The sequence below is a fragment of the Callithrix jacchus genome, chromosome 10, assembly GCF_049354715.1.
Source record: "Callithrix jacchus isolate 240 chromosome 10, calJac240_pri, whole genome shotgun sequence".
NCBI lineage: Eukaryota > Metazoa > Chordata > Mammalia > Primates > Cebidae > Callithrix > Callithrix jacchus.
Window position 1 is genome coordinate 101011830 of NC_133511.1, and position 24880 is coordinate 101036709.

Below are 24880 nucleotides of genomic sequence, written 5' to 3' on the forward strand. Positions count from 1 at the left end.
AGGTGATTTCTGGGTTACTTTATTTTAAATAAAATAAATGACCATTTAGGGAAGTAGATGAAATTAGTTGAGAGTGTGTGTGTGTGTGTTTGTGTGCACGTGTGCATGTGTACTCATTCCTGAGGCTCCCAAGAACACTCCCAGAATAGCTGGGACTAAAAGAGGGAGCTTGCTCACAACAGAGTCTCTCTCCATCCAGTGTTCTTTGCCCCTCTGCCCTACACAGCCTGAAAGCAGGGTTTGCTAAAAAGCAGAGAGGAAAGTAGGCATACAGGCACAGAGCCCAAAGCACAGAGCGGGGTGGGGGGGGGGGTGGGAGGAGATTGAGGTTTAAAGACTCAGTATTATCCCTTGCCTGGGTACCTCCTTAAAATGCTTAGTGGTGTATGTCATTGTAAAGTAGCCTTTTTAAGTCCACTATTAAAAAGCAACAACAGAGCACATGGCTACATTGTGGAGAATACATATATTCTCACCTATAAGGGACTTTTTTTTTTTGAGACAGACTTTCACTCAGTTGCCCAGGCTGGAGTGCAGTGGTGTGATCTGAGCTCATTGCAACCACTGTCTCCCAGGTTCAAGCGATTCTCTCGTCTAAACCTCCCAAGTAGCTGGGATTACAAGCACCCACCATCATGCCCGGCTAATGTTTGTATTTTAGTTGAGACGGGGTTTTACCATGTTGGCCAGGCTGGTCTTCAACTCCTGACCTCAGGTGATCCACCCGCCTCAGCCTCCCAAAGTGTTAGGATTACAGGTGTAAGCCACCATGCCCAGACTATGAGAGACTTTTAAAAAATGTCCTGTTGTTATATAAAGGCATATATGTGACTTGTGATAGAAATTCCAGTGGCCACATCATTTCGTTTCAGAAAGTCCTATGTTACAGTGTAAAAGCTGTGAAGATGGAATGCTTTGAAAAGCTGTGTTCTGTGACTGAAAACATGGCTCTGGTGGTGATGGAGACAAACATTGTCAGAACTGCCTATGAAGAGTTGGAATAAACTTATTCATGAAATTTGAGAGACAAAAAGAACCAATGTTTCTAAATTAATATTGCATATATTTATTTAAAATATATGTAACTAAATTAATACATGAAATATTACAAGGAAACACTGGAAATTTTCAGCTATATCCCCAAATATTTATGCATTCAAGTCGGCCATACAAGTTTTGTTATACGGTCATTTCATAAGAAAATGGGGGAATTGCCTCATTTGGGGTCACCAGATGTTTCGCATATACAAAATATCCCCCTTGGTCTATGGGGAACCAAGGTGGGGGGAGGAGCAAGATATGAAGTTGGAGAGGTAAACAGGTGGTCAAATAAGGGAGGACCTTGCATACCACGCTGAGTGTGCAGCAGGCAATGGAAATCTAAAGAATATTCAGAAGATAAGTATATCTTAATTAAATTTGCATTCTGAAAGAATAATTCTGGTGGTAATATGGAGGGTGAACAGAAATAGAAGAATGTTAACATGTGCTAGAAGTACAAATGCACTGGCAGCGCTCACGGCTTTGTTCTGCAGTTGCATCTTCAGAGCCTAGGAGAGGGACTGGCCCATGGAAAGTTACCAACACTTATTAAATGAATAAGTTAATGACTGAAGGAACGACCCACTCTGAAACTACCCATTCTCACTCGTCATCCCTCCCCATCAGAAGAGGCTGCCTTAGCGTTTTCAGGATGGCTCTTCCTCATTTTGACTGTCTGTGGGCCCTCTGGCTTATTTGTGTTTCTTGAACCGAGGCCTCCTCCATTCTCAACTTCACTCCTCTAATGTCTTGTCATCATAGTCTAAATAACTATGATGGCTATATGCTATTTTAAAACTTTTTTGAAAAGGTGCCACTTTTAGAGAGCATACTTAGGGGAAATAAGTCACCTGTTAGCTGTCCCTCACTCTCTACTCTTATCTACATCATTATGGTACCTTCCACAATACAAATTTCTTTATTCATAGGTAAGATTATAAATTGAGTCAAGATATTAAGAAAACTGCCTCACTCTATGGCAAAAAAAAAGGTTAAGTTAGACCCCTATCTCAAACCATATACTAAGGTAACTTCTAGATGGAACTTAATGTGAAAGGTAAAACCATAAAGATAAAGAAAGAAGATATTGTAGTGTATATGTATAATCTTGGAGTACAGATAAACTTTTAAAACGGAATGGATTTGACTACATCAGAACATAAAATCTCTATTCAAAAAGGATACCACTAGACAACGTTAATGGACAGGTGACAGACCGAGAGAAGATATTTACAATGTCTAAAACTGACCTGGATTAATTACCCAGAAGAAACAAGAAAATTCTGTGAAAACAATAATGAAATGTCAGAGAATTCAATCAAAAGTAAGCAAAAGCTATGAACACACTGCTCATATAACAAGAATATTAAGAGCCATTCATCTTTATAAGTAAACCAGGACATGCAAAAATAATACAAGTTATCCCTTTATACCCACTGACAAAAATTAAAAAGTCAGATAATACCAAATGTTATCAAGGAGTGGATATGCAAGATTTTAACAATCTCAGCATTGTATTAAAAATAAAAGAAAGAAACAAAAAGCATTCCTTAGTGCCATATTTATGTAAGGACTAACACGTGCATAAACAAAATAATAGAACATTTTTTAAAGATAGATATATACTCAAGGATATTTATCAAACACATTACAGTGAGTTTCTTTAGGAAGAAGTTGGGGTAATGAGAGTGGGAGTTTGTAGATAAAAGAAAAATTAAAATTACATAAAATAAGAAAGATGACTTGTATAAACTAAAGACAAGTTATGATCTGAGTAGTATGATTAACTGGTATATCTGCACCTGAGTTCCAAAATAATTAAATAAATGGTGAGAACAGGGCTTGGGGAGATTTTCCCTCATAATCCCTGATTTACAAGGGCAGTGCACTAACCACGGAAATACAAAGACTTTAATTACTTCCAGTCCAGAGGTGACGGCTTTTCCAACTGGAGTAACGGAAGGCAAATTTAGGGATTTTTTCACTCCCAAAGAGGGCTGATGTCACAGATGATTAAGTGTCTGCTTCCATTCCCCAAAGCCCACTCAGGTAAAAGCGAAGACCACCCCTAAGAAAGCATTTTCAATAAGAGGAGTTTGGAAAACATCATTTTGCCAAAAGGAATTAGCACCACCCAGGGGTTAGGGAGCTGGCTTGGGACCAGGAAGGAAGTCAGAGATTAACTCACAATGGACTGGATGTTCTTTTAAATCTCTCTCTTGGCCTTTCGCTTTCACACTGGTGAAATGAAGGCCTCCGCTAGCAGAGACTATAGAAAGTGTCTGAAGAAAACTGAAACGACAATCAATGAAATCTTTTGAATTCTTACAGTGAATAAAATAATGAATATAAAAATGGGACATGTTAGTATTGCTATTATCGGGCCTCCAAGTCAAGTCTGGCTATTTTAGCCTTGGTGACTTGCACATATACCTCTGGATGGTCCCCAGAAGCCAGAAAGTCTGAAGCATCCACAAGTAACCAGGTGGCCATAGAAAGAAGTGAAAAAACTTGTTCTTGCCTCAGCTAATTGCTCTCCTGCTGCAACCTGCAACCATTGTTCCTGCTCAGCCTTGTGAAAATTTCCCCCTGGACATTGGGTTTCTCAAAACCCCCACCCCTGTTGCTATGTAACTTATTGCACCCTTCCCTCTGTTTGCAACCAATAGCCCCCCACCCTTATGATTATGCTTGTATGTAATAGATAAGTCCTACCCTCGTGACTATGCATCCTGTGATGCCCTTCCCCTCCCTAAATTAGATTACCACCTTTAACTGATCACTTGCCCCAACCTATAAAACCAACTCCTAGCCCACTGCCCTTTGCTGACTCTCTTTTTGGACTCAGTCTGCCTGCACCGGGGTGAATAAACAGCCATGTTGCTCAGAGAAAGCCTGCCTGGTGGTCTCTTTATGTGAGTGCCACACCTAACACTTAGAGTTACAGGAACTATTTAGCAAGTATGATACTAATTGCATGTAATGAAAATGTCTTGATCAGGGCTTCTCTGAAGTTATCTTTACAACTGCTTATTTTTTAAGGGTTTGGGGTGTTTAGATCATTGTAATTTTTTTTTTCTGTTTGTTTTGGGGTTTTTTTGTTGTTGTTGTTCTTTTTTTTTTTTGAGACAGAGTTTTGCTGTTGTTGCCCAGGCTGGAGTACAATGCCACGATCTGGCCTCATTGCAACCTCAGCCTCTCGGGTTCAAGTGATTCTCCCGCCTCAGCCTCCCAAGTAGCTGGGATTCGCCACCACACTTGGCTATTTTGAGTTTTTAGTAGAGACGAGGTTTCTACATGTTGGTCAGGCTGGTCTCGAACTCCTGACCTCAGGTGATCTGCCTGCCTCGGCCTCCCAAAGTGATGGGATTATGGATATGAGCCACCTCGCCTGGCCAGAGCATTGTTATGTTACCAAGAAGTGAAGCACTTGCTTGTAAGCACTGGATGAAATGAAAATATTCAGAAGGGAATTGGGCCTTGGAATTATTTTGTATATCTCTCACCAATAGCCTTCTGAGGAACAGTCAGGCTCAGCCATAAAGGCTTCATTCTTTATATTTTGTCAGGGCTGGGATGGGCTGGGAGATACTATATTTCACTGCACTGACTTTAATAGGATAAGATGTTAGCTAATATGATAACAGCATGAGATGAGATTTAGGTGATCTCAGGGGCTTGTTGGGGAAAATGAAATTAGTCACTGAAGTGACAGTCTAATTACATAAGAATGGGATCAGCTGAAGGGGTGCACTACTTTCCCTAAAGCAGTGGACTTTGAAATTCCACCCTGTTCTCTTTTCAATTTCTAAAGGTTTTTCCGAAATTAAATGTACTATGTAATGCATCTTACTAAACTCGATTCTTCTGTTTGGCATAGGTGAAGGTGATAGAAATAGATTTCACAGCTGGAAGGAAAAGACAGGTAAAGTTACTTAGAATCAGGCAATTAGGGGGATATTCCCTACTGTAACCACAGATGAATATGGTAATATCCAATCTAAGAGATCTGAATTTGAATCCCAACTCAGCTAGCTTCTGGCTGTGTAAACCTTAACAAGTTTCTTCACCTCTCTGAATCTAGGTTTCCTCATCTGTGTAGCGTTCAAATGTTAAAAGGCTTAAGGGCTATCAGCCATATAACAGCTGACACCTGTTTATTTGGGAATACACTATTTCTGGAAGTCTCACATGCACTCAGAAAACAGCTGCAGCTGCTAACTGCCCCTTTCTCCACATCTGCTGGCTCTGAGGATCTCGGAGCTGCCTTAGAGCCATTGCTAACTACAATGGGAAGAAAACAGCAATGCCAAGTGTGATGACTAGCCCCCAAGATGACTCAAAGTTTTGGGGTAATTTGTTATTATTGGGGCTTAGAAAATGATACCCCAAAATGAAGGTGTCTGAAGCATAAGTTTCTCTCTGACCTTCTCCCACTTTCCTGTCTCTAGCCCCTCATTCTCCCCCGAGGCTAGCCATAGAAACTAGAATCCTTCTTTCTCAAGGTAGGTCATAGACACAGAACTTTATGCCCCAAAGCCAGTCATAAAACTTAAAAGTATTACTCTAACTTTCCCCCAGATTTCTGTGTAAAAACTGGCCAAAAAGAAATTATTTGACTTACCTTGCTTGATTGTAGGTCATAAGACCCCCATTCCAGAGAAAGTCCTGTCCTGTTCCTAGAAGAAAGGAACGTTGCACAGAAAGGCCAAGAAGAATCTAGACAGGCAGGCCCTGCTGTCTCCCCACTCAGTCTGTTAGTGTTACCAGAAAGAGAGGGTTGGGATCTCGGGAAATTAAGAATTCAGGGCGAGTCCATGAAGTGAAAGCAAGTTTATTAAGAAAGTAAAGGAAAAAAAGAATGGCTACTCCATAGACAGAGCAGCCCTGGGGGCTGTTGGTTGCCCATTTTTATGGTTATTTCTTGATTATATGCTAAACAAAGCGTGGATTATTCATGCCTCCCCTTTTTCGACCATATAGGGTAACTTCCTGATGTTGCCATAGCATTTTTCTTTTTGAGAGAGTTTTGCTCTTGTTGTGTGGGCTGGAGTGCAAGTGCGTGACCCTGGCTCTATTCACTGCAACCTCTGCCTCCCAGGTTCAAGCGATTCTCCTCCCTCAGCCTCCTGAGTAGCAGGGATTACAGGCATACGCCACCATGCCTGGCTAATTTTATAGCCATAGCATTTATAAACTGTCATGGTGCTGGTGGGAGTTTAGCAATGAGGACCACTGGAGGTCACTCTCATTGCCATCTTGGTTTTGGTGGGTTTTAGCTGATTTCTTTACTGCAATCTGTTTTGTCAGCAAGATCTTTATGACCTGTATCTTGTGCTGACCTCCTATCTAATCCTGTGACTTAGAATGCCTAACATCTAGGAATGCAGCACAGTAGGTCTCAGTCTTATTTTACCTGGCCCCTATTCAAGATGGAATTGCTCTGGTTCAAACGCCTCTGAAATTAGCATTAGATCACACCCTTTTTTCTTCAATCATATTTCTACATAGTTGTTCATACTTCATTGAACCAAAGTATAAAAATAGTTTCCGTCGTATCTTTGGGTCTTCATTCTGAAGACTCTGGGTAATGTAAAACTTACATTAAATAAATTTATATGTCTTTTCTCCTATTAATCTGCCTTTGTTCAGGTGATTTTTCAGGAAAGCTGTTGAGGGTGAAGTTTCCCCTCCATTCCCACATTATGTAGCAATAGATAATGAACACGAATTTTATTAAACAGAATAAAGTTTTATCATAACAAAAACCTAAAATGTTGGAGTGGTTTTGGAACTGAACAAAAGCAGACGCTGGAAAGACTTCGAGGACAATGTTAAGTGAAAGACTAGAGTCTTTGACTAGAGTCTTTGTTGGGCATGGTGGCTCATGCCTATAATCCCAGCACTTTGGGAGACCGAGGCAGGCAGATAGCCTGAAGACAGGACCAATGTCTTTAAATCTCTTGAAAGACCCTAAGTCAGAACCACTTAGCTAAGTCATTTCCAGAGTCCTGGCTCACAGAAACTATGTGAGATAATAAATGTTTATTGTTTTAAGATGGTACATTTTGAGGTCATTTTCTGGTTTTTTGGTTTCGGTTTTGGTTTTTTCTTGAGATGAAGTTTCACTCTTGTTGCCAGGCTGGAGTGCAATGGCACAATCTTGGCTTACCGCAACCTCCGCCTCCCGAGTTCAAGCCTCAGCCTCCCAGGTAGCTGTGATTAAAGGCATGTGCTTCCATGCCTGGCTAATTATGTATTTTTAGTAGAGATGGGGTTTCTCCATGTGGTCAGGCTGGTCTTGAATTCCCAACATTTTGAGGTCATTTTCTATGTATCGATAGATTAATATAATAAGGGAGCTATTTGTGGACACTCCCAAATATACTAATTCTTGGGGAATCAGATGGTTTGGATTTCTGTGCAGAAGGTTACAGAGATCTGCCTCATTGAGTTTGCCACACCTTGTCACCAGAAATTTTTGAAGTCCCTTTCTAATAGTTTAAACTGGCCAGGTGTGGTGGTTCACACCTGTAATCCCAGCACTTTGGGAGAATGAGATAGGTGGATTGCTTGAGTCCAAGAGTTTGAGACCGGCCTGGGCAACATGGCAAAACCCCATCTTTACTAAAAATACAAAAATTAGCCAGGCATGGTGTCACACACCTGCAATCCCAGCTACTCGGGAGGACGAGACAGGAGAATTGCTTGAACCTGGGAGGTGGAGGTTGCACTGAGCCAAGATCGTGCATTCCAACTTCGGCAAAAGAGCGAGACCTCGTCTCAAAAAAGAAAAAAGTTTAATCTTTCTGCCTTGAAGACCCTCTCCACAGAGTGCTCAAAGAAGGATTGTAAAGTGTCAGATACTGAACTTCACTGTGTTATATGTTAACTTCTGTCAGGTAACATTAAGAAGAAACAGTAATAACAATAATGTTAACATGACTCCCCTTGCCCCCATCAAAGACCCTGAATACAAAATGTCCTTTTAAGATATTAAAAAGGCCAGGCCATGGCTCACACCTACAATCCCAGCACTTTGGGAGCCTGAGGTGGGAGGACTGCTTGAGTCCAGGAGTTCAAGACCAGCATGGGCAACATAGTGAGACCCCTGTCTCTACAAAAAAATGCCAAAACATGTAGTGGAGCTTGGTGGCTCATGCCTGTGATCCCAGCTACTTGGGAGGATTGCTTGAGCACAGGAGGTTGAGGTTGCAGTAAGCTGTGATCACGCCACTGCACTCCTGCATGGGCAACAAAGAGAGACCCTGACTCAAAAAAAAAAAAAAAAAAGGACATTAAAAATTATTTTCATTGAAAAAAGACTTTCTAAATGTGAGAACATTATGTTTGTAAAGGCAAAGTTGTTTCCATTTAAGCCTGGGGTGAGGTCAGGAGTGAAATAACCAAGCAAGGCACACTTCTCCCTAGATACATTAATATTGATGTTTGAGTTGACATTTGTTGAATTTTTTTTTCAGAATAGTACATCAATTCATGTTTCAAAAGCTGACACAGAAATAACTTCCAGAGAAATGAGCCAGGGGAATACAGAAATGTGTATGGAATTGGAAAAAAATAAACCTGATTTTTTTTTTTTTTTTTTTTTTTTGGACAGGAAGTCAATTTATTGGTTCATTATTACGGGAGGGTAGCACAGTGGAAACCCTCATGAGTGCAGGGCCTGCCACTTGTCCAGAGGGCCACGATTGGGGATGTACTTAACCCCACAGCCATCTGGGATGAGCCGCTTCTCAGCCACCATGTCTTCAAATTCATCGGCATTGAACTTGGTGAAGCCCCACTTCTTTGAGATGTGGATCTTCTGGCGGCCAGGGAACTTGAACTTGGCCCTGCGCAGGGCCTCAATCACATGCTCCTTGTTCTGCAGCTTGGTGCGGATGGACATGATCACTTGGCCAATGTGAACCCTGGCCACAGTGCCCTGGGGCTTTCCAAAGGCACCTCGCATGCCTGTTTGGAGCCTGTCAGCCCCAGCGCAGGACAACATCTTGTTGATGCGGATGACGTGGAAGGGATGGAGCCGCACTCGGATATGAAAGCCATCTTTGCCACAACTTATCATCATGTACTTATTGGCACAAATTCGGGCAGCCTCCAGGGCTTCAGAGGAGAGCTGCTCATATTCATCCGATACCATGTGGCCACAGAGTGGAAACTCATCCACTTTTGCCTTCTTCCGCCCCAGGTCAAAGATGCGAATTTTGGCGTCAGGGACACCTCGGCAGAAGCGGGACTTTGGGTACGGCTTGTTCTTACAATATCGGTAACAACGGGCGGGGCGGCGGCCCATAGCGACACCAGGATCTTCAGTGGCGTGCCGAAGGAAAAGATAAACCTGATTTTTTTTTTCAACACTCTATAGAATTGTTCTGAGGTTAGAAAGAAAGGTTTCTAAAAAATAAGTATCTAACAAAAGCTGCACAATGATCAGGCATATATTATCCATGGATACATTAAAAACTACTTAAAATGCTTTTTATCCCACCTCATCCTCTGGTATGTTTGAGGAAAGCATCTGGAAATTCTAGCTCAAAATCATCTAAGGGAATCAGTGTAAAACAGACACCATTCCAATCCTCTTCATTCTTCTTGACCATACCTCAGCCTCTCCCTTGACCAGATAAAAACATCCTTTTCCCTCTCTCAAATACAGTGCAAAACAAAAACTCTTCTGTGAATGGAGAGACATGAATATGGGGTAGAAATCGGGTCTTGCCAGCTGAAAATGCCCTATGTGAGTAAAATATGTTCCTTCAAAGGTGCATTGTGAGCACTAAATACACTTTGTGCCAAAAATAATGAAAGTTTAGTGAAAACAGTACAGGAATCTTTACATTTAATCCACAAAACTACCCCCTGAGGTAGATGTTTACCATTCTTTTCACTTTACACATTTTTTAAAAAGTGGAAAACAGAATGATGAATTAACTTGTCCATGGTCGCAAAAACTGATAGTGGCACCAGGATTTGGGGACCATTGGGCAGTGGATCTTCCAAAACTGGCTTTTAAAGAGCCACAAAAAGATGTAGCCGGGTTCTTGGCACTATAGTATTGCTTTATAAACTACAGTTCCTTCCTTTCTCTTAGAGCCCAATAGGATCTAGAGGGACACCTTACATAAAGGAAAATGACTGCAATCTGGACCTGTCACTTGACAAATGATGCCTCTCCCCACTTCACTTCACCTGACATCTCTGCCCAACCCAAGGCAGGCTCTCAGAAAACCGTACAGAGGTTACCACCCCAGAAGTTCTGAGATCCTAGGAGGCAGGAATGCAAACAGACAAAAGCACAGTATTGCTTTGGATCGAAAATGTTTGCTCATCCTAACTCCGATTCCCCAAGCCTAGAACAAACACAGCCCTTCCGCACTCAGGAAATCCCAAGAGGCCAGGTTCAGTCTGCTAAACAACACTGTCCTGGCATCTTGCAGAACGCTGGGGACTGTGACGGGCGGCAACAAATTGGCACAAGAGCGACTGAAATGCACGGGGACACCAGCCTAGTGGCCTTGAAAACGCAGGTTGACACTTCCAGGAAGGGAATGGGGGAGGCGGAGCCCAATTCTCGCCCCTGGAAAGAGCGAGAGACTTCCCCTATCCTCCTTCTTCTCCCCTCACGCTCCTCCAAGGCACGGTGAGATTTGGAGCTGCGGAGCTGAGCCCCGCGGGAAAAGCGGAAAAGGGTCATTGCCACTTTAAATGACTCAGGAAGTGAAAGCAGGCCGCCTGACGGGGAAAGGGAAAGTGGAACCGGGGCGGCGCGGGGGCCGGCGGCGGCCGCGATCTCGCCCGGGTAGCGGGAGGCCGAACGGGCGGCGCGACGCGGGGGCCGACGGGGGCGCCGGGCGGCCGCGCCGGAAGTGCCCGGCGCAGCAGAGGAAGCGCAAGGACCCTGCGGAGCAGGCAGAGCCGGTGGGAAGGCTCTTTGCTGCTTCGCCCGGGCAGGGGCTTCCGCGGCCCCAGGTCCCGCTCCGAGAGGCGAGGCGGTCCAGGCGGGCGGCAACTCCCGAGGAAGGGAGCCTGGGCGGGAGGAGGAAGTGAGGAGGCCGCGCGGAGGGAAGGCGGCGAGCCCCGAGGCCCCGAGGCCTTGGCAGCGTCACAGCACCCACATGGCCTCCGGAGTGGGCGCGGCCATCGAGGAGCTGCCTCACGACGGCACGTGTGACGAGTGCGAGCCCGACGAGGCTCCGGGGGCCGAGGAAGTGTGCCGAGAATGCGGCTTCTGCTACTGCCGCCGCCACGCCGAGGCGCACAGGCAGAAATTCCTCAGTCACCACCTGGCCGAATACATCCACGGCGCCGAGGCCTGGACCCCGCCGGTTGACAGGGAGGGGGCGGGGAAGGAAGAAGCGGAGGAGGTCAAGGTGGAGCAGGAGAGGGAGATAGAAAGCGAAGCAGGGGAAGGGAGCGAGTCGGAGGAAGAGAGCGAGTCAGAGGAAGAGAGCGAGACAGAGGAAGAGAGTGAGGATGAGAGCGATGAGGAGAGCGAAGAAGACAGCGAGGAAGAAATGGAGGATGAGCAAGAAAGCGAAGCTGAAGAAGACAACCAGGAAGAAGGGGAATCTGAAGCAGAGGGAGAAACTGAGGCAGAAAGTGAATTTGACCCAGAAATAGAAATGGAAGCAGAGAGAGTGGCCAAGAGGAAGTGTCCGGACCATGGGCTCGATTTGAGCACCTATTGCCAGGAAGACAGGCAGCTCATCTGTGTCCTGTGTCCAGTCATTGGAGCTCACCAGGGCCACCAACTTTCCACCCTAGACGAAGCCTTTGAAGAACTAAGAGTAAGTATTGGGCCTTCAGAGCATAAACGTAGGGGTCAGGACACCTGGGTTTCAACTCAGGTGGCCTGGCTGTGACCACATTCGTTTTATGTCCCCAAGAAGCTAGTCTTTCCATCTTTTTGGGAGTAGTTCTTATTCACTCTTTGTGGTTGAACTCCTTTGAGAATCTGATGAAAGTTCTGGACTCTGACCTGAGAAAAAACATGCACACACAAAATCTGGTGTACAGTTTCTAGAAAATTGCAAGTTCTGGTCTGTGGATCCCAGGTAAAGCATTTCTTGGGAGTTTTGGCCCCACTTAGGCCAATTTCCATGGCACCACTATTGTTGAAACTGGTGCTTTGTGCTAGGGCTCTTGATAAGGCAATCTTTTTGCCTACTTGAAAACATGGGAAATATGCTTTTGCCACATGAATTCAATCAAGTGATACTTCTGCATTGAAAAGACTAACAAAATAGTTTTAATAGTAACAATATGTGCCCTGAGTTCATTTTAGATTCTTCATGTTTGAAACTTAGTAGGAAAGGAGGGTAAAAAGATGAAGGCCAAATTGGGGTGGGTGAGGGAGTTCCCATGTCCTCTATCTGGGTCTTTGTCTTGGACCTTACTAGTCCATAGCAGTGGACACTTAGGAAATATTTGTTGAATGAATGAATTTGCAGATGATGCGCCTTGTATTTATATTGTGAGTATTTACTATCAGTGAGAGAAACTGCTGTTGTTAATCGAGGAGGGAGGGGGAAATTTTGAGTGGAGTGATAAATTCATTAAGAAATCTGTCTTAGTGAACATTGTCATATTATGATGACCTTTGCTTCCCTGAGTGACCTTACAGTAGCTGGCATTGGGATAACAAATACCTCAACAATGAAGATCCTCTGTATTAGGTTTTTCTTTTTTAGTCCCTATTTATAGTTGTAAAATGCACATTCAGAAAGTATGTAAAAATTTATGAACAGTCTAACAAATAATTATAAAACAAGTATTGAGGTAGTCTTCTTCCAGATTAAGAAATAGAACAATTGAATTGAAGCAATATTGAAGCCTTTCCCCCATACCTTTTCCAATTATAACCATCTCTCTTCTGCATAAGTAAGCATAATCTTGACTTTTGTGATCATTTCCTTGCTTACCTTTGTGCTTTTACCCCATATGTATGCATTCCTAAACTTAATTGAACTTGACACCATAGGTATCGTATTTTTATCATGCGTTTTTCTGGGTTTCCCTTCATTATCTCAACGTTGTGTTTGTGAGAGTCATCCAGTGAGTGGCTGTAGTTTGTTCATTTTCATTACTATATTGAATTCCATTTTATGAATATACCACAAGTTACCTATTCTGTCATAGATGGACATTTGGTTTGTTCCCAGGTTTGGGAGCATCGGGTTATTACAAACAATGTTGGTGTAAATATTCTTGGTCATGTCTCTTGGTGTACATTTACATATGTTTAAGTGGAATATAAATGCAGGAGTGAAATTGCTGTGTCAGAGGCTATGCATATCTTCCATAGTACTACATGTTGCCAACTGTTTTCCAGAGTGGTTGTACCAGTTTGAATCACTATGAAGAGTATATGAGAGTCCCTGTTACTTGGTATCTTCAGCCCGTGCTATTACAGTGTTTTTAATTGTTGTCAGTCTTGTGGATATGTAATGGTATTTTATTGGGGTTTTAATTTTCAGTTACTCTTGACTTTGAGGATCTTTTGTATTTCCTCTGAAGTACCTAGTCAGGTCTTTTGCTCATTTTTCTATTGAGTTGTCCTTTTCTCATTACTTTATATGAGAGTGTGTGTGTGTGTGTCTAGACACACACACACACACACACTCTGTCACCCAGGCTGGAGTGCAGTGGCATGATCTCAGCTCACTATAACATCCACCTCCCAGATTCAAATGATTCTCCTGCCTCAGCCTCCTGAAGAGCTGGAATTACATGCACTTGCCACCATGCCCAGCTAATTTGTGTGTGTGTGTGTGTGTGTGTGTATATATATATATACACGTATATACGTGTATATATATATATTTTAGTAGAGACAGGGTTTTGCCATGTTGACTAGGCTGCTCTTGAGCTCTTGACCTCAGGTGATCTGCACACCTCAGCCTCCCAAAGTGTTGGGAATACAGGCGTTAGCCACCACACTTGGCTGTATATTTGTTTGTGGTTTTGTTGTTGTTCTTTTTATGTGGGTTGCAGATATCTTCTATGTGGTTTTTCTTTTTAAAAAGGTTCTGCCTTGAATAGAATTTTAATGTGGTAAAATTTATTAATACTTTTCCTTATGGTTAGTGCTTTTTGTGTTTTGTTCTTCTTACTATTGATTTTTGTGTAGTAGAAGTAGGGGCCCAATTTTATTTTTTCCCCCATACAGATAGCCGATTGCTATTGCTGTATTTATTGAAAAGCCCTCCCCTTTTTGCACTGATCTGCTGTGCCACCTGTCATATATCAAGTGCCCATAATGTGTATGAATATGTTTCTTGGCTTTTCTGTTCTCTGCCGTTGATCTGTTAGTATACCCCTGTATGAACAGCATATTTTCTCAGTTACCATCCCTTTATAACATGTCTTAATATCTGGTAAAGCAGGCCCTTCCATCTTGTCCTACAAGAGTGTATTGGCCAGTTTTGGCCCTTTAAATTTCTTAGACTCATGCCATTAAAAAGCCTGCAGGAGTCTTTTTGGATATTGTATTAAATTTATAAGCCAGTATAGGGAGAATTAATGTTATTACAACATGAAGTCTTCTGATCCATTTATTTAGGTCTTTTTTATTGCTTTGCAGTAAAAGTTTAATCTTTTTTTTCTGAACAATTTTGCACATCATTATAAAATTTATTCCTAGATACTTCATAATTTTATAGTATTGTAGAAAATATGAGCCAGGCACCATGGTTTACACCTGTCAGCTGTATGTAAGGCTGAGGTGGGAGGATTGCTTGAGTCTAGGAGTTTGAGGCTGCAGTGAGTTAATGATCCTTCCACTTCCCTCCGGCCTGGTTGACAGAGCAAGACCCTGTCTCTAAAATACAAATAAATGATTTTAAGTCTTGTTTTCTAGTTGCACAGAGGAATATGATTAACTTTTATGTATTGAGTTTTTTGTAATCTATCAGCTGAATTTTCTTACATATCCTAATACTTTATCTGTAGATTTATTCTACATACATGATTGTATTATGTGTGAAGAAAGATAGTTTTTGTTTGTTTCTTTTCAATCCTTATACCCTTTATTTGTTTTTTCTTGCCTTACTGCATTGGATAGTACCCTGAGTTTTATGTTGAATGGATGTGATTGGTGGGTATTCTGGCCTTGTTCCTAATCTAGCAATAACTGATAACATTGCACACATGAGTGACATGTTCTGTGGTTTTTGAAAATAGATATGTTTTATCAGTTTAAGAAAATTCTAGCTGGGTGTAGATTACACCTGTAATCCCAGCACTTTGAGAGGCCAAGGCAGGTGGATCATGAGGTAAGGAGATTGAGACCATCCTAGCCAACATGGTGAGAACTTGTCTCTACTAAACATACAAAAATTAGCCAGGCATTGTGGTGCATGCCTGTAATCCCAGCTACTCGGGAAACTGAGGCAGGAGAATCATTGAACCAGGGAGTGGGAGGTTGCAGTGATTGCACCACTGCACTCCAGCGTGGTGACAGGGAGATTCCATCTCAAAAAAAAAGAAAAGAAAAGAAAATTCTAGGCCTAGTTTGCTATGTTTTCTGATTTTTGATTGGTTACTTAATATCAAATGCATTTTTTGTATCTTTTGGGATGGTCATATGATTTTCTCTTTTATTGTTATGATGATGAATTACATTAATTGATTTACTTTTTAAAGTTAAATTTAAAAATCAGTGATATGTTCACATATCTCAAAAGCCTTTGCCCTTTTCACCTGATTCTTCCACCAGGTGTTGGCAACTACTTGTTTTTTTCTTAGAAACAGGATCTTACTCTGTTGCCCAGGCTGCAGTGCATTGCTAGGAGTATAGCTCACTCTAATCTCAAATTCCTGGTCTTAAGCGATCCTCCCACCTGAGTAGCTAGGACTACAGGTATGCACCACCATGCCTGGCTAATTTTTTTTATTTTTTATTTTGTAGAGATTGGTGTCTTGCTATGTTGCCCAGGTTGGTCTTGAACTCCTAGCTTCAAGCAGTCCCTCCACCTTGGCCTCCTAAAGCTGTGGGATTACAAGTGTGAGCCACTGCACCTGGGCAGTAACCACTTTTATTAGTTTTTTGGTTACTGTTCAAGTGTTTCTTTTTACAAATATAGGTGTGTGCATATATATGGTCTTATTTTTATCTCTTTGTATTGTTCTATTATAATTAAAGCAGAAAGGCAAGCATTTCTGAGATATCCTTAACCCAACTTGGTCATAATGGAGTAGACTTATGTTTTTGGATTTGGCTTATTAATAATTTATGTAGCATTTTTTCCCCATTTATATTTATGGGCTTCATAGTCTGAGGCAGAGTGTAGTGTTTCTTATATATTCTTTCTCTTAATGCTCTGGAAGTATTTGTGAAAGATTGAAATATTTCTTCCTAGAGTGATTGGTAGAACCGACTATGGAAGCCATCTATTCCTGGAGAGAGTGAAGGGGGAAGGGAGAGTTGGTTTATTATTGGTGTTTTGTTTTGTTTTACATTTTTTAATTGGTAACCAACATTTTATTATTTTTAGTTTCCAACTTGTAAATTCAAGGTTACATGTGCAGGATGTGCAGGTTTGTTACATAGATAAATGAGTGCTGTGCTTGTTTGCTGCACAGATCATCCCATCATTTAGGAATTAAGCCCAGCATCCATTAGCAATTCTTTCTGATGCTCTCCCTCCTCCCACTCACTATCCACTGACAGTCTCCAGTGTATGTTTTCTCTACCACGTGTCCATGTGTTCTCATCCTTCAGCTCCTACCTGTAAGCGAGAACATGCAGCATTTGGTTTTCTGTTCCTGCATTAGATTGCTGAGGATAATGGCTTTCAGCTCCATCCATGTCCTTGCAAAGGACATGATTTCATTCCTTTTTATGGCTGCATAGTATTCCATGGCAAATGTACCACATTTTCTTTATCCAGTCTATTATTGTTGGGCATTTAGGTTGATACCATGTCTTTGCTATTGTGAATAGTGCCACAGTGAACATACATGTGCATGTATCTTTATAATAGAATGATCTATATTCCTTTGGGTATATACCCAGTAATGGGATTGCTGGATATTATTGTTTTATGTAGTGTTTTTGACTGTGGACTCAATTTCTTTAATGGTCATAGGTATGTTTAGGTTGTCTACTTTTTCTTAGGTCAGTTTTGATAAGTTACATTTTCTCAGACATTTGTCCATTTTGTCTAAATTTTCAAATGTGCCAGTATAAATTTGTGAATCATGTTCTTTTTTTTTTTTTCATTCTAATAGCTGTCTTATCTATTCCTTTAAGAACTGTAGGCATATTGATTGACAATCTTCTCTGATAATTCTAGTATGTGAAGACTTTGTGGACCTCTTTCTGCTGCTGTTTTTATTTTATTTCATGTTTCATGTTTTTATTTCTTTTTGTGCTTGGTTCTGTGTAACTGTGAGCTTCTCATTGCCTTTAAAAAATTGTTTATGGGACTTTCCCAAATCTTGCATGAAGCTGCATCCTTCGAGAGAGAAATTGAGTTTGATTCTGCTAAGGCCTGAGAGTACAACTTGTTTAGAATCCTCTTTTACTAAATTAATTTCTTGAGGTTTCTTGAACCAAACTGTCAGGAGGACCTTGCCCAAATCTTAGAGATTTTCTTTCATATTTTCCCACCGCTCTGTTTTGTTTACCTCTCTACTGCCCCTTTGGATATTTGGATAGAGGCAAATTTAGTTTGCTGTTACTCTGGGATTTTACTCCTTAGCAGGGTGGAAAGGTGAGAGGGTCTCAAGTTTATATGGAAAGGATCCCCTTTATTTATTTATTTATTTATTTATTTATTTATTTATTTAGAGACGAAGTTTCACTCTTGTTGCCCAAGCTGGAGTGCAATGGCTCGATCTCGGCTCACTGCAAACTTCACCTCCCAGATTCAAGCAATTCTCCTGCCTCAACTTCCTGAGAAACAGGGACTACAGGTGCCCACCACCATGCCTAGCTAATTTTTTGTATATTTAATAGAGATGGGGTTTCACCATGTTGGCCAGATTGGTCTTGAACTCCTGACCTCAGGTGATCCACCCGCCTCGGCCTCCCAAAGTGCTGAGATTACAGGCATGAGCCACTGTGCCTGGCTGTAAAGGATTTCCTTTAAGTGTTTTTTTTTGGTGGGGCGGGGGTTGTTTTTGAGATTGAGTCTTATTCTTTTCTCCAGGCTGGAGTGCAGTGCCGCAATCTCGGCTCATTGCAACCTCTGCCTCCTGAGTTCAAGCAATTCTCCTGCCTCGGCCTCCCAAGCAGCAGGGACTACAGGCATATGCCACGGCACCCAGCTCATTTTTTGTAGTTTTAGCAGAGATGGGGTTTCACCATGTTGGCCAGGCTGCTCTCGAACTCCCGACCTCAGATGATCTGCCTGCCTTGGCCTCTCAGAGTGCTGGGATTACAGGTGTGAGCCACCACACTTGGCTGTCCTTTAAATGTTTTACTCTGAGTATGCCATAGGCTTTGCTTTCTGTTATCCCATACTCCCCTCGCACCTCACTTTCTACTAACCGAATGCACAGCCTAGTTTCTTGGGTTCAGTATATGTTCTCAGATCAAGAGCTGCTTCATGTACTCTGCTTATCCTAATGTTAGACCATTACTAACTGAACTATAGACTTTACTGAATGTCAGTAGTTTTTCCTCAGATGACTTCTGTACCACGATTCTATCTAGAACCTCACATTACATTTCCTTGTTTTGGATGATCTTGATAGTGTTGAGTAATGCTAGTCAAGTATTTTGTAGAATGTTCCTCAATTTGGATTTGTCTGGTGTTTTTTTTCTCATGACGAAACTGTGTTTTAAAGTTTTGGGAGAATATAATATGATTTTATGCTTAGTTTTTTATACTTAGTATGTCCTGGAAATCACTCCATAGGTTTGCTTCATTCTTCATGTATAGCAGCTGGAAATACTTCATTGTGTGTCATTAAATTCTTAATTGAAGATACCGTGTTTTTCAACTCCAGAATGTCAATTTGATTATTTTTTTAGAGATCTGTTTCTCTGGATCTTTTTGGGAATCCTCCTTGACTGTATATTATATTATTCTGATTCTTGTCATGCCTCACAGTTTTTCATTTAATGCCAGATGTTGTGTTTGAAGGAATTGTAGAGTCTGGAGTGATATTTTCTTTATTCTCCTCAGAAAGAGCTTGACATTTGCTCTGTTAGGCAGCTAGGGTGAGAAGCTGTTCATTTTGATTCAATAAAGATGTGAGCTTGATGGCACCTCTAGTTTCAGTTTTCTGGTTTCAGATGTTTTGAGTGAAATGTACATTTACTTATTGGCAAGAGAATATCTTGGAATAACTTGGAACAGTAAGAGTGGCTCAGTGGGATGATGGGCAAAAGAAGAGAATTGTTGTTATACTGCATTCATTCATTCAGCAAGTGTTTATTGAGCATCAGCTGAGCGTAGATACTCTTAAGTATTGGGAATATAGCAGTGAACAAAATGAAAGTCTGTACTTCTGTCAGAGTTTACATTCTATTGGAGGGAAGTAGAAAAGGACGAGTAAGCAAATAAACATGTAATAAGTGTCATATATGAAAAGTGAAACATACAGTATTAGAGAGGGACAGGAAATATCCTACCTTTACCACTTTTTGACCTTAGGCAAGTGATATTATAGTTTGGCCTTGTTTCCATGTTTCTAAAATGGGCATAATATTAAGAAATAAAATAGAGCTTTCGTGAGAATGAAATGACTTTGTGGGTGATTAAGAGACTTTAACAATGCTTAACACATTGTTGGTGCTCAATACATGTTAGCTGTTCTATTTATTTATTTATTGAGATGGCCTCTCATTCTGCCAGCCAGGCTAGAGTGCAGTGGTGCAATCTCGGCGCACTGCAACCTCTGCCTTCAGGTTCAAGTGATTTTCCTGCTTCAACCTCCCAAGTAGCTGGGACTCAAGGTATGTGCCATCATGCCTGGCTAATTTTTGTATTTTTAGTAGACACAGCATTTCATCGTATTGGCCAGGCTGGTCTTGAACTCCCAACCTTGCGATCGACCCTCCTTGGCCTCCCAAAGTGCTGGGATTACAGGCATGAGCCACCACGCCTGGTCTCTTTTTATTATTAATATAAAGAGGCTAATTATATAAGTTTAGGATGAGTGGAATTTGTACAGTTTATATTTTGATACCTCAGTGTTTAACCAGGCTGTGAGTGGCTGGTATTGGCAGTAGAAGGCCAAGTTGTTGTCAAAGTCTGCTGACATTTAGAGGAAAAGCAAATTTCAGAGTAGGCCAGAATGAGCAGAAAAACAGGGTGATCCTAAAGCGAGATGGAGTTAGGAATGGAGACAACCTACTAGACCAAATGAACTGAGTGAACATCTTGAAGGGGCAAGATCAGCACTTAGTCGCTTGAAGTACTCTTTCTTTTCTCCTGGACATTGCTGTTTTATAGTTTTGGTCTGTGGCGTTTGATCTCCAGAGGATTTTATGGGTCCAAGTTTGAATTGAGCCTAGTCTTTAGCTTTAGCATAGAAAAATAGTTATGCATCCCAATTTATGACCTCTTACCCGAGTCATGACTTCCCATCTCAGATATGTGGGATTCTCTTACTCTGACCATAATTTCTGGCTAGGAAAATGGGTTATTGGATCTGACAAAGGAGCTTGATCTGGCTTATGGATTTATTCAAATGAAAATTCTTACGTTGTCAAGGGAGTTTGCATTCAGAGCTACATTTAATGAATTTTTATGAATAGTAAAAGTGCTTTAGATATATATACTCAATAGTCTAGTAATATTTAAAATTATTTCGAACACAACCTACAGCAGAGGAAATATATTTTATACTGTGACCTCCTTTATACACAGAGCCACCCACTTACACATACCCCTTTAACTCAAATGGAACACCATTTACCTTACTACATATGATATGTTCTGTTTCTATTCTATTCTGTTTTTAAAAAAAAATTCTGGAGGCTCCCGCTAAAGTGATTTCCTGGCACTCTAATGTGTCATGTCCTGTGGTTTGAAAACCACTTATCTAGTTTACCCCAAGATCACCTGAAGAAAAGGTAGAGTCTTACAAAGTGGCAAACGGAGAAGTGGTTGGCAGAATTCAGTAAGTATATAGCATCTGTGGAGTTCTTAACATGGCTTTTTGAAGACAGATCCTAAGGTTTTGAAGCCACACCCTTTGCTTTAAAGATGGGTATTTGGGGAGAATGTTTGGTTAAGTGATAAGAGGAACAACTGCATGGGGAGTCACTGAAGATGCATAGGTATCTGGGTGGATGGAAGGATATAGGTATATGCTCAGAAGAACTGTAATTCCCGAGGGACTGGAGGTGTGCTGTAGTGTATCCCGTACTGATCAGTGAATCTGTCTTTTCATTCAGCTCATAGAAGAAGCTCTCATAGGGAAACAGAAGGTTGAAGGCTTGCTGTAATGTATCTATTTATATTTTTATATTTTTTATTCTTGCTGAAGAAATATAGGTCACCTTCTAATTAGAGTTTGTAGCACTGACACACATAGTAGTTCAACCAGTGTCTTATTTATTTGTACAGAACAAAACAAGAGCTAAAACCAAGGTAAAGTGTATGGCATGCTGTCATTAGTTGGAACCACCCCCTACATAGTTCTGTAGAAAGTTTATGTGAGGCCTGCACTCCTGGGATTTCCAAGGAGTGATACTTCCTTAACCTGTAAAAAGTCTTGGAAGTATGCAGTGAACTAGACAGATAGGGCCCTAGCTGTTTGGAGTTTACTCTCTACAGTGGGAGAGAAATAGTAGAATAGTTTTGGGTGGTGTTATGTGCTATGAAAACAATAAAGAATGAGTTAGTGTGGCAGGATAGGTTACTTTTTGATAAGATGTATTACAGAAGGCATCTCTGAGCATATGACATTGGTTGGAGACCTGAATTTAGACATCTTTCTAGGATCTAGAGAAACTCTCCTATTGTGTTACCATTCAATATTACTGTATAGAGTCCAGTGACTTTATTCATAGCATAGACAGTTGGTTTGGTTTATATGAACAACTCCTCCATAGAAGGGTTAGTTGGCTCTGTAAATGAGAGAATGACATTATTCTAGCAATTGAATGTGTTGTTAGCACAGATGAAAATACTATTCTACAGAGGGAATACGAGATTATGGGAGTCCCTTTTATATTAGTTAGATTTTTCAGGGGATTTGACATTGGCAGTGATGGAGCTTCATTAAAGAACTAGAGTGCTTAGCCAGGGGTCTGAACAATCCACTCTTGAGAGATGTCGGGGTCCGGCACGTCTGCCGGAGGACTACCGACCCGCGGGAGTCCCCAAGACCGCCAACGTAGATGTCTCGTTCAACCTGAGAGAGAGAGTGCGCGGAAAAGAAAGAACATAGAAAAGTAGAGTCTGGAGGGCTGCGTGAAGATTATGGCCAAAACGCAGCAAATTTATTTTTGTGGGTTACAGCTTTTATACCTTTTGTCTTGTTTACATTTACGTCATCTCAGCAGAAAGAAACAAAGGGGAAAACAGAAAGGAAACAAAAACTCCATAAAATAGATATCCGGGGCTTGATATCCTGCTCAGGAAGCAGTTTAAGGGGGCTAATGGTAGTAGTTTACATTTCAATGATTTTACATTCTAAAGATACAATGGCGCCCTTAAGGTGGCTGGTTAAACCTGTTTTGCATCAGGAGCTAAAACAAAGGCTTGGCTCCAGGGAAAATATGGGCAGAGGTCTCTGCTCCTCTTAGACATTTCAATTGCAGCAAGTTTATTGCTTACACAGAGACTGAAGGGGGACATGGAAGCAGACAGCACAATGTCCTCATAAACTGCAGGCCTTTGCTTTGCATTCTGTTGTTGCTTTTAGTGAGTCAGCTTACGGCTTTGTCTCACTCGACAGCCCTCGAGGTGAGGAAATGCAGTACAGGTCCAGCAGCCAAACTGAGACGAATCAACTAACTGTCTCGAGCCTTTGGCGCGAACACCACAGAGAGAAAAGGTCCAGGCTTTCTCTACCCTCTCTCCTGAAAGTCTAGTGCCCTCCTTTTCTCTTTCCCGACCTTTCAATCAAGATAAGATGAGTTCATAGGCATTTTATGCTATTAGGTCATTGATTTTTGGGGTAAGGTTTCTGATGCAGTAGGCTTATTCTTAGGCTCCACTGGAGATAATGGACTCTTGAGCCTCCGTCACCATTGTCTTGACCACAACCCTCAACATGGAGATTGCCCTGCCTGCCTGTTCTTGACATACCCACCTTTTCCCTCGCCTTTCATCTAACCCAAGTCTGAGAGGCCAGAGATTCATCTGTATCAGTGTCTAGTATGTGTGCTGCTTGAGCTTATAATTCAGTCTGGGATAACCAGCTCAGTTTCATGCTTATATTCTTGTTTTAATATTCACAACTGGGGCTAAACTTGTTAGGTGGCAGGAAGGAACACCGATACTCATGGACCTTTCAGAATAGGAGACATATTTTAGACAATGGATGGAACAAAAGCTCTAGTCCTGATATGGGGAGTAGAGATGAGAATCAGGTAAGAAACACAGAAGGCTGGCTCTGGAAGAGTTGAATCCTGTGTATGTATGGTTGGAGAGAGAGAATTCTGTGTGTGTGTTTGTGTGTGTGTGTGTGTGTGTGTGTGTTCATGCATGTGTGCATATGTATGTATATCACTATGATAGGATCAAGCCAACATTGCATCAGGTTAAAAATCAGTATTGATGGCCAGGTGCAATGGCTCATGCCTGTAATCCCAGCACTTTGGGAGGCCAAGGCAGATGGATCACAAAGTCAGGAGTTCAAGACCAGCCTGACCAATATGAGGAAACCCTGTCTCTACTAAAATTAAAAAAAAAAATTTTTTTAAAAGAGGAAAAAAATAAAAAATTAGTATTGATGCCCTTTTTACATGTCAGAAAACTGATCAAGAATGAAAAAAACAAAACCAACCAATGAAACAAAATCTCCCAAATATACCAAAGGCTCAGTCCACAATTTACGGCAAATAACCATATAGGCAGTGACTTTGATGTATACTAGAATGTGCTTGATTATTTTCATTGAACATTTATTTATATATTAAACCCACTTCAGATGGGTTTAGCTAGTTTTCGGCAAGGCAATAACTGGTTTTTAACGTCAATAAGAAGATTAGCAAATATATTCATTATAATATGCCCAAACTATAACATATAGCTAGCTTTCATTTTAGAGACTGATATTTTATTTTTTTAAACTAATTTTATTCATCTGAATAATTTTGGAGCACTTATTATGGGGAGCTATATGGGGGATACTGAGAAGAATAAGGAAAGTTTCCAACTTTGAGAAGCTTACACCCTAATAGGAAAGATAGTCTTTTCACATGCTTATTTGTATGTATTAGAAAAAAGGTACAAACAGTATGCTATGGAAGTAGAGAGAAAAGAGAAATTGGTATCACTGGAGGGCATGGAGCCAGGAATAGATTCTTAGAGAAAGGAGTCTTTGAGGTGGGTCTTGAAAGATGGGTAGGGTGTTAGTAGGTAGTTACAGGCTTTAAGGTATCCTTCTCTGTGTTTCCATAATAACAGCCTGTGAACATTTATTGTAGCACTAAATACTGTGTACTATATCATGTTATTTCTTTCCATGTCTTTCCCTGGTGAAATAACATGTTATTTAGAAGAGGCTAGAACTATATGTGATTCATCTTGGTATTCTCAGCACCTAGCACAGTGCCTGCTGGATAGGAGATGAACATGAAATATGTGGTAAATGTGTAATAGGAAGTATAATCTTGTCTAGTTCCAAGGCATTAATGAAGAACTGAGAGAGTATTACTTAATTGTTAAGTATTTACATTGGGATTAAG

At 41.3% G+C, this 24880-nt stretch overlaps 1 protein-coding gene and 1 pseudogene across 3 annotated transcripts in view; one reads left to right on the forward strand and one right to left on the reverse strand.

Moving 5' to 3' along the window:
- Window positions 1-8628: 8628 nt before the first annotated feature.
- On the reverse strand, window positions 8629-9395 carry LOC100392235 (ribosomal protein L10 pseudogene; annotated as a pseudogene).
- A 1442-nt stretch (window positions 9396-10837) lies between these two features.
- Window positions 10838-24880, forward strand: part of TRIM44 (tripartite motif containing 44) — a 144843-nt gene continuing 130800 nt past the window's right edge. For all 3 annotated transcript variants that reach the window (XM_002755180.6, XM_054240757.2, XM_078340848.1), the window contains exon 1: window positions 10838-11849. In XM_002755180.6, coding sequence (XP_002755226.1) covers window positions 11178-11849 — 672 coding nt within the window. In that variant the 5' untranslated portion in view covers window positions 10838-11177. The remainder of the gene's footprint in view (window positions 11850-24880) is intronic.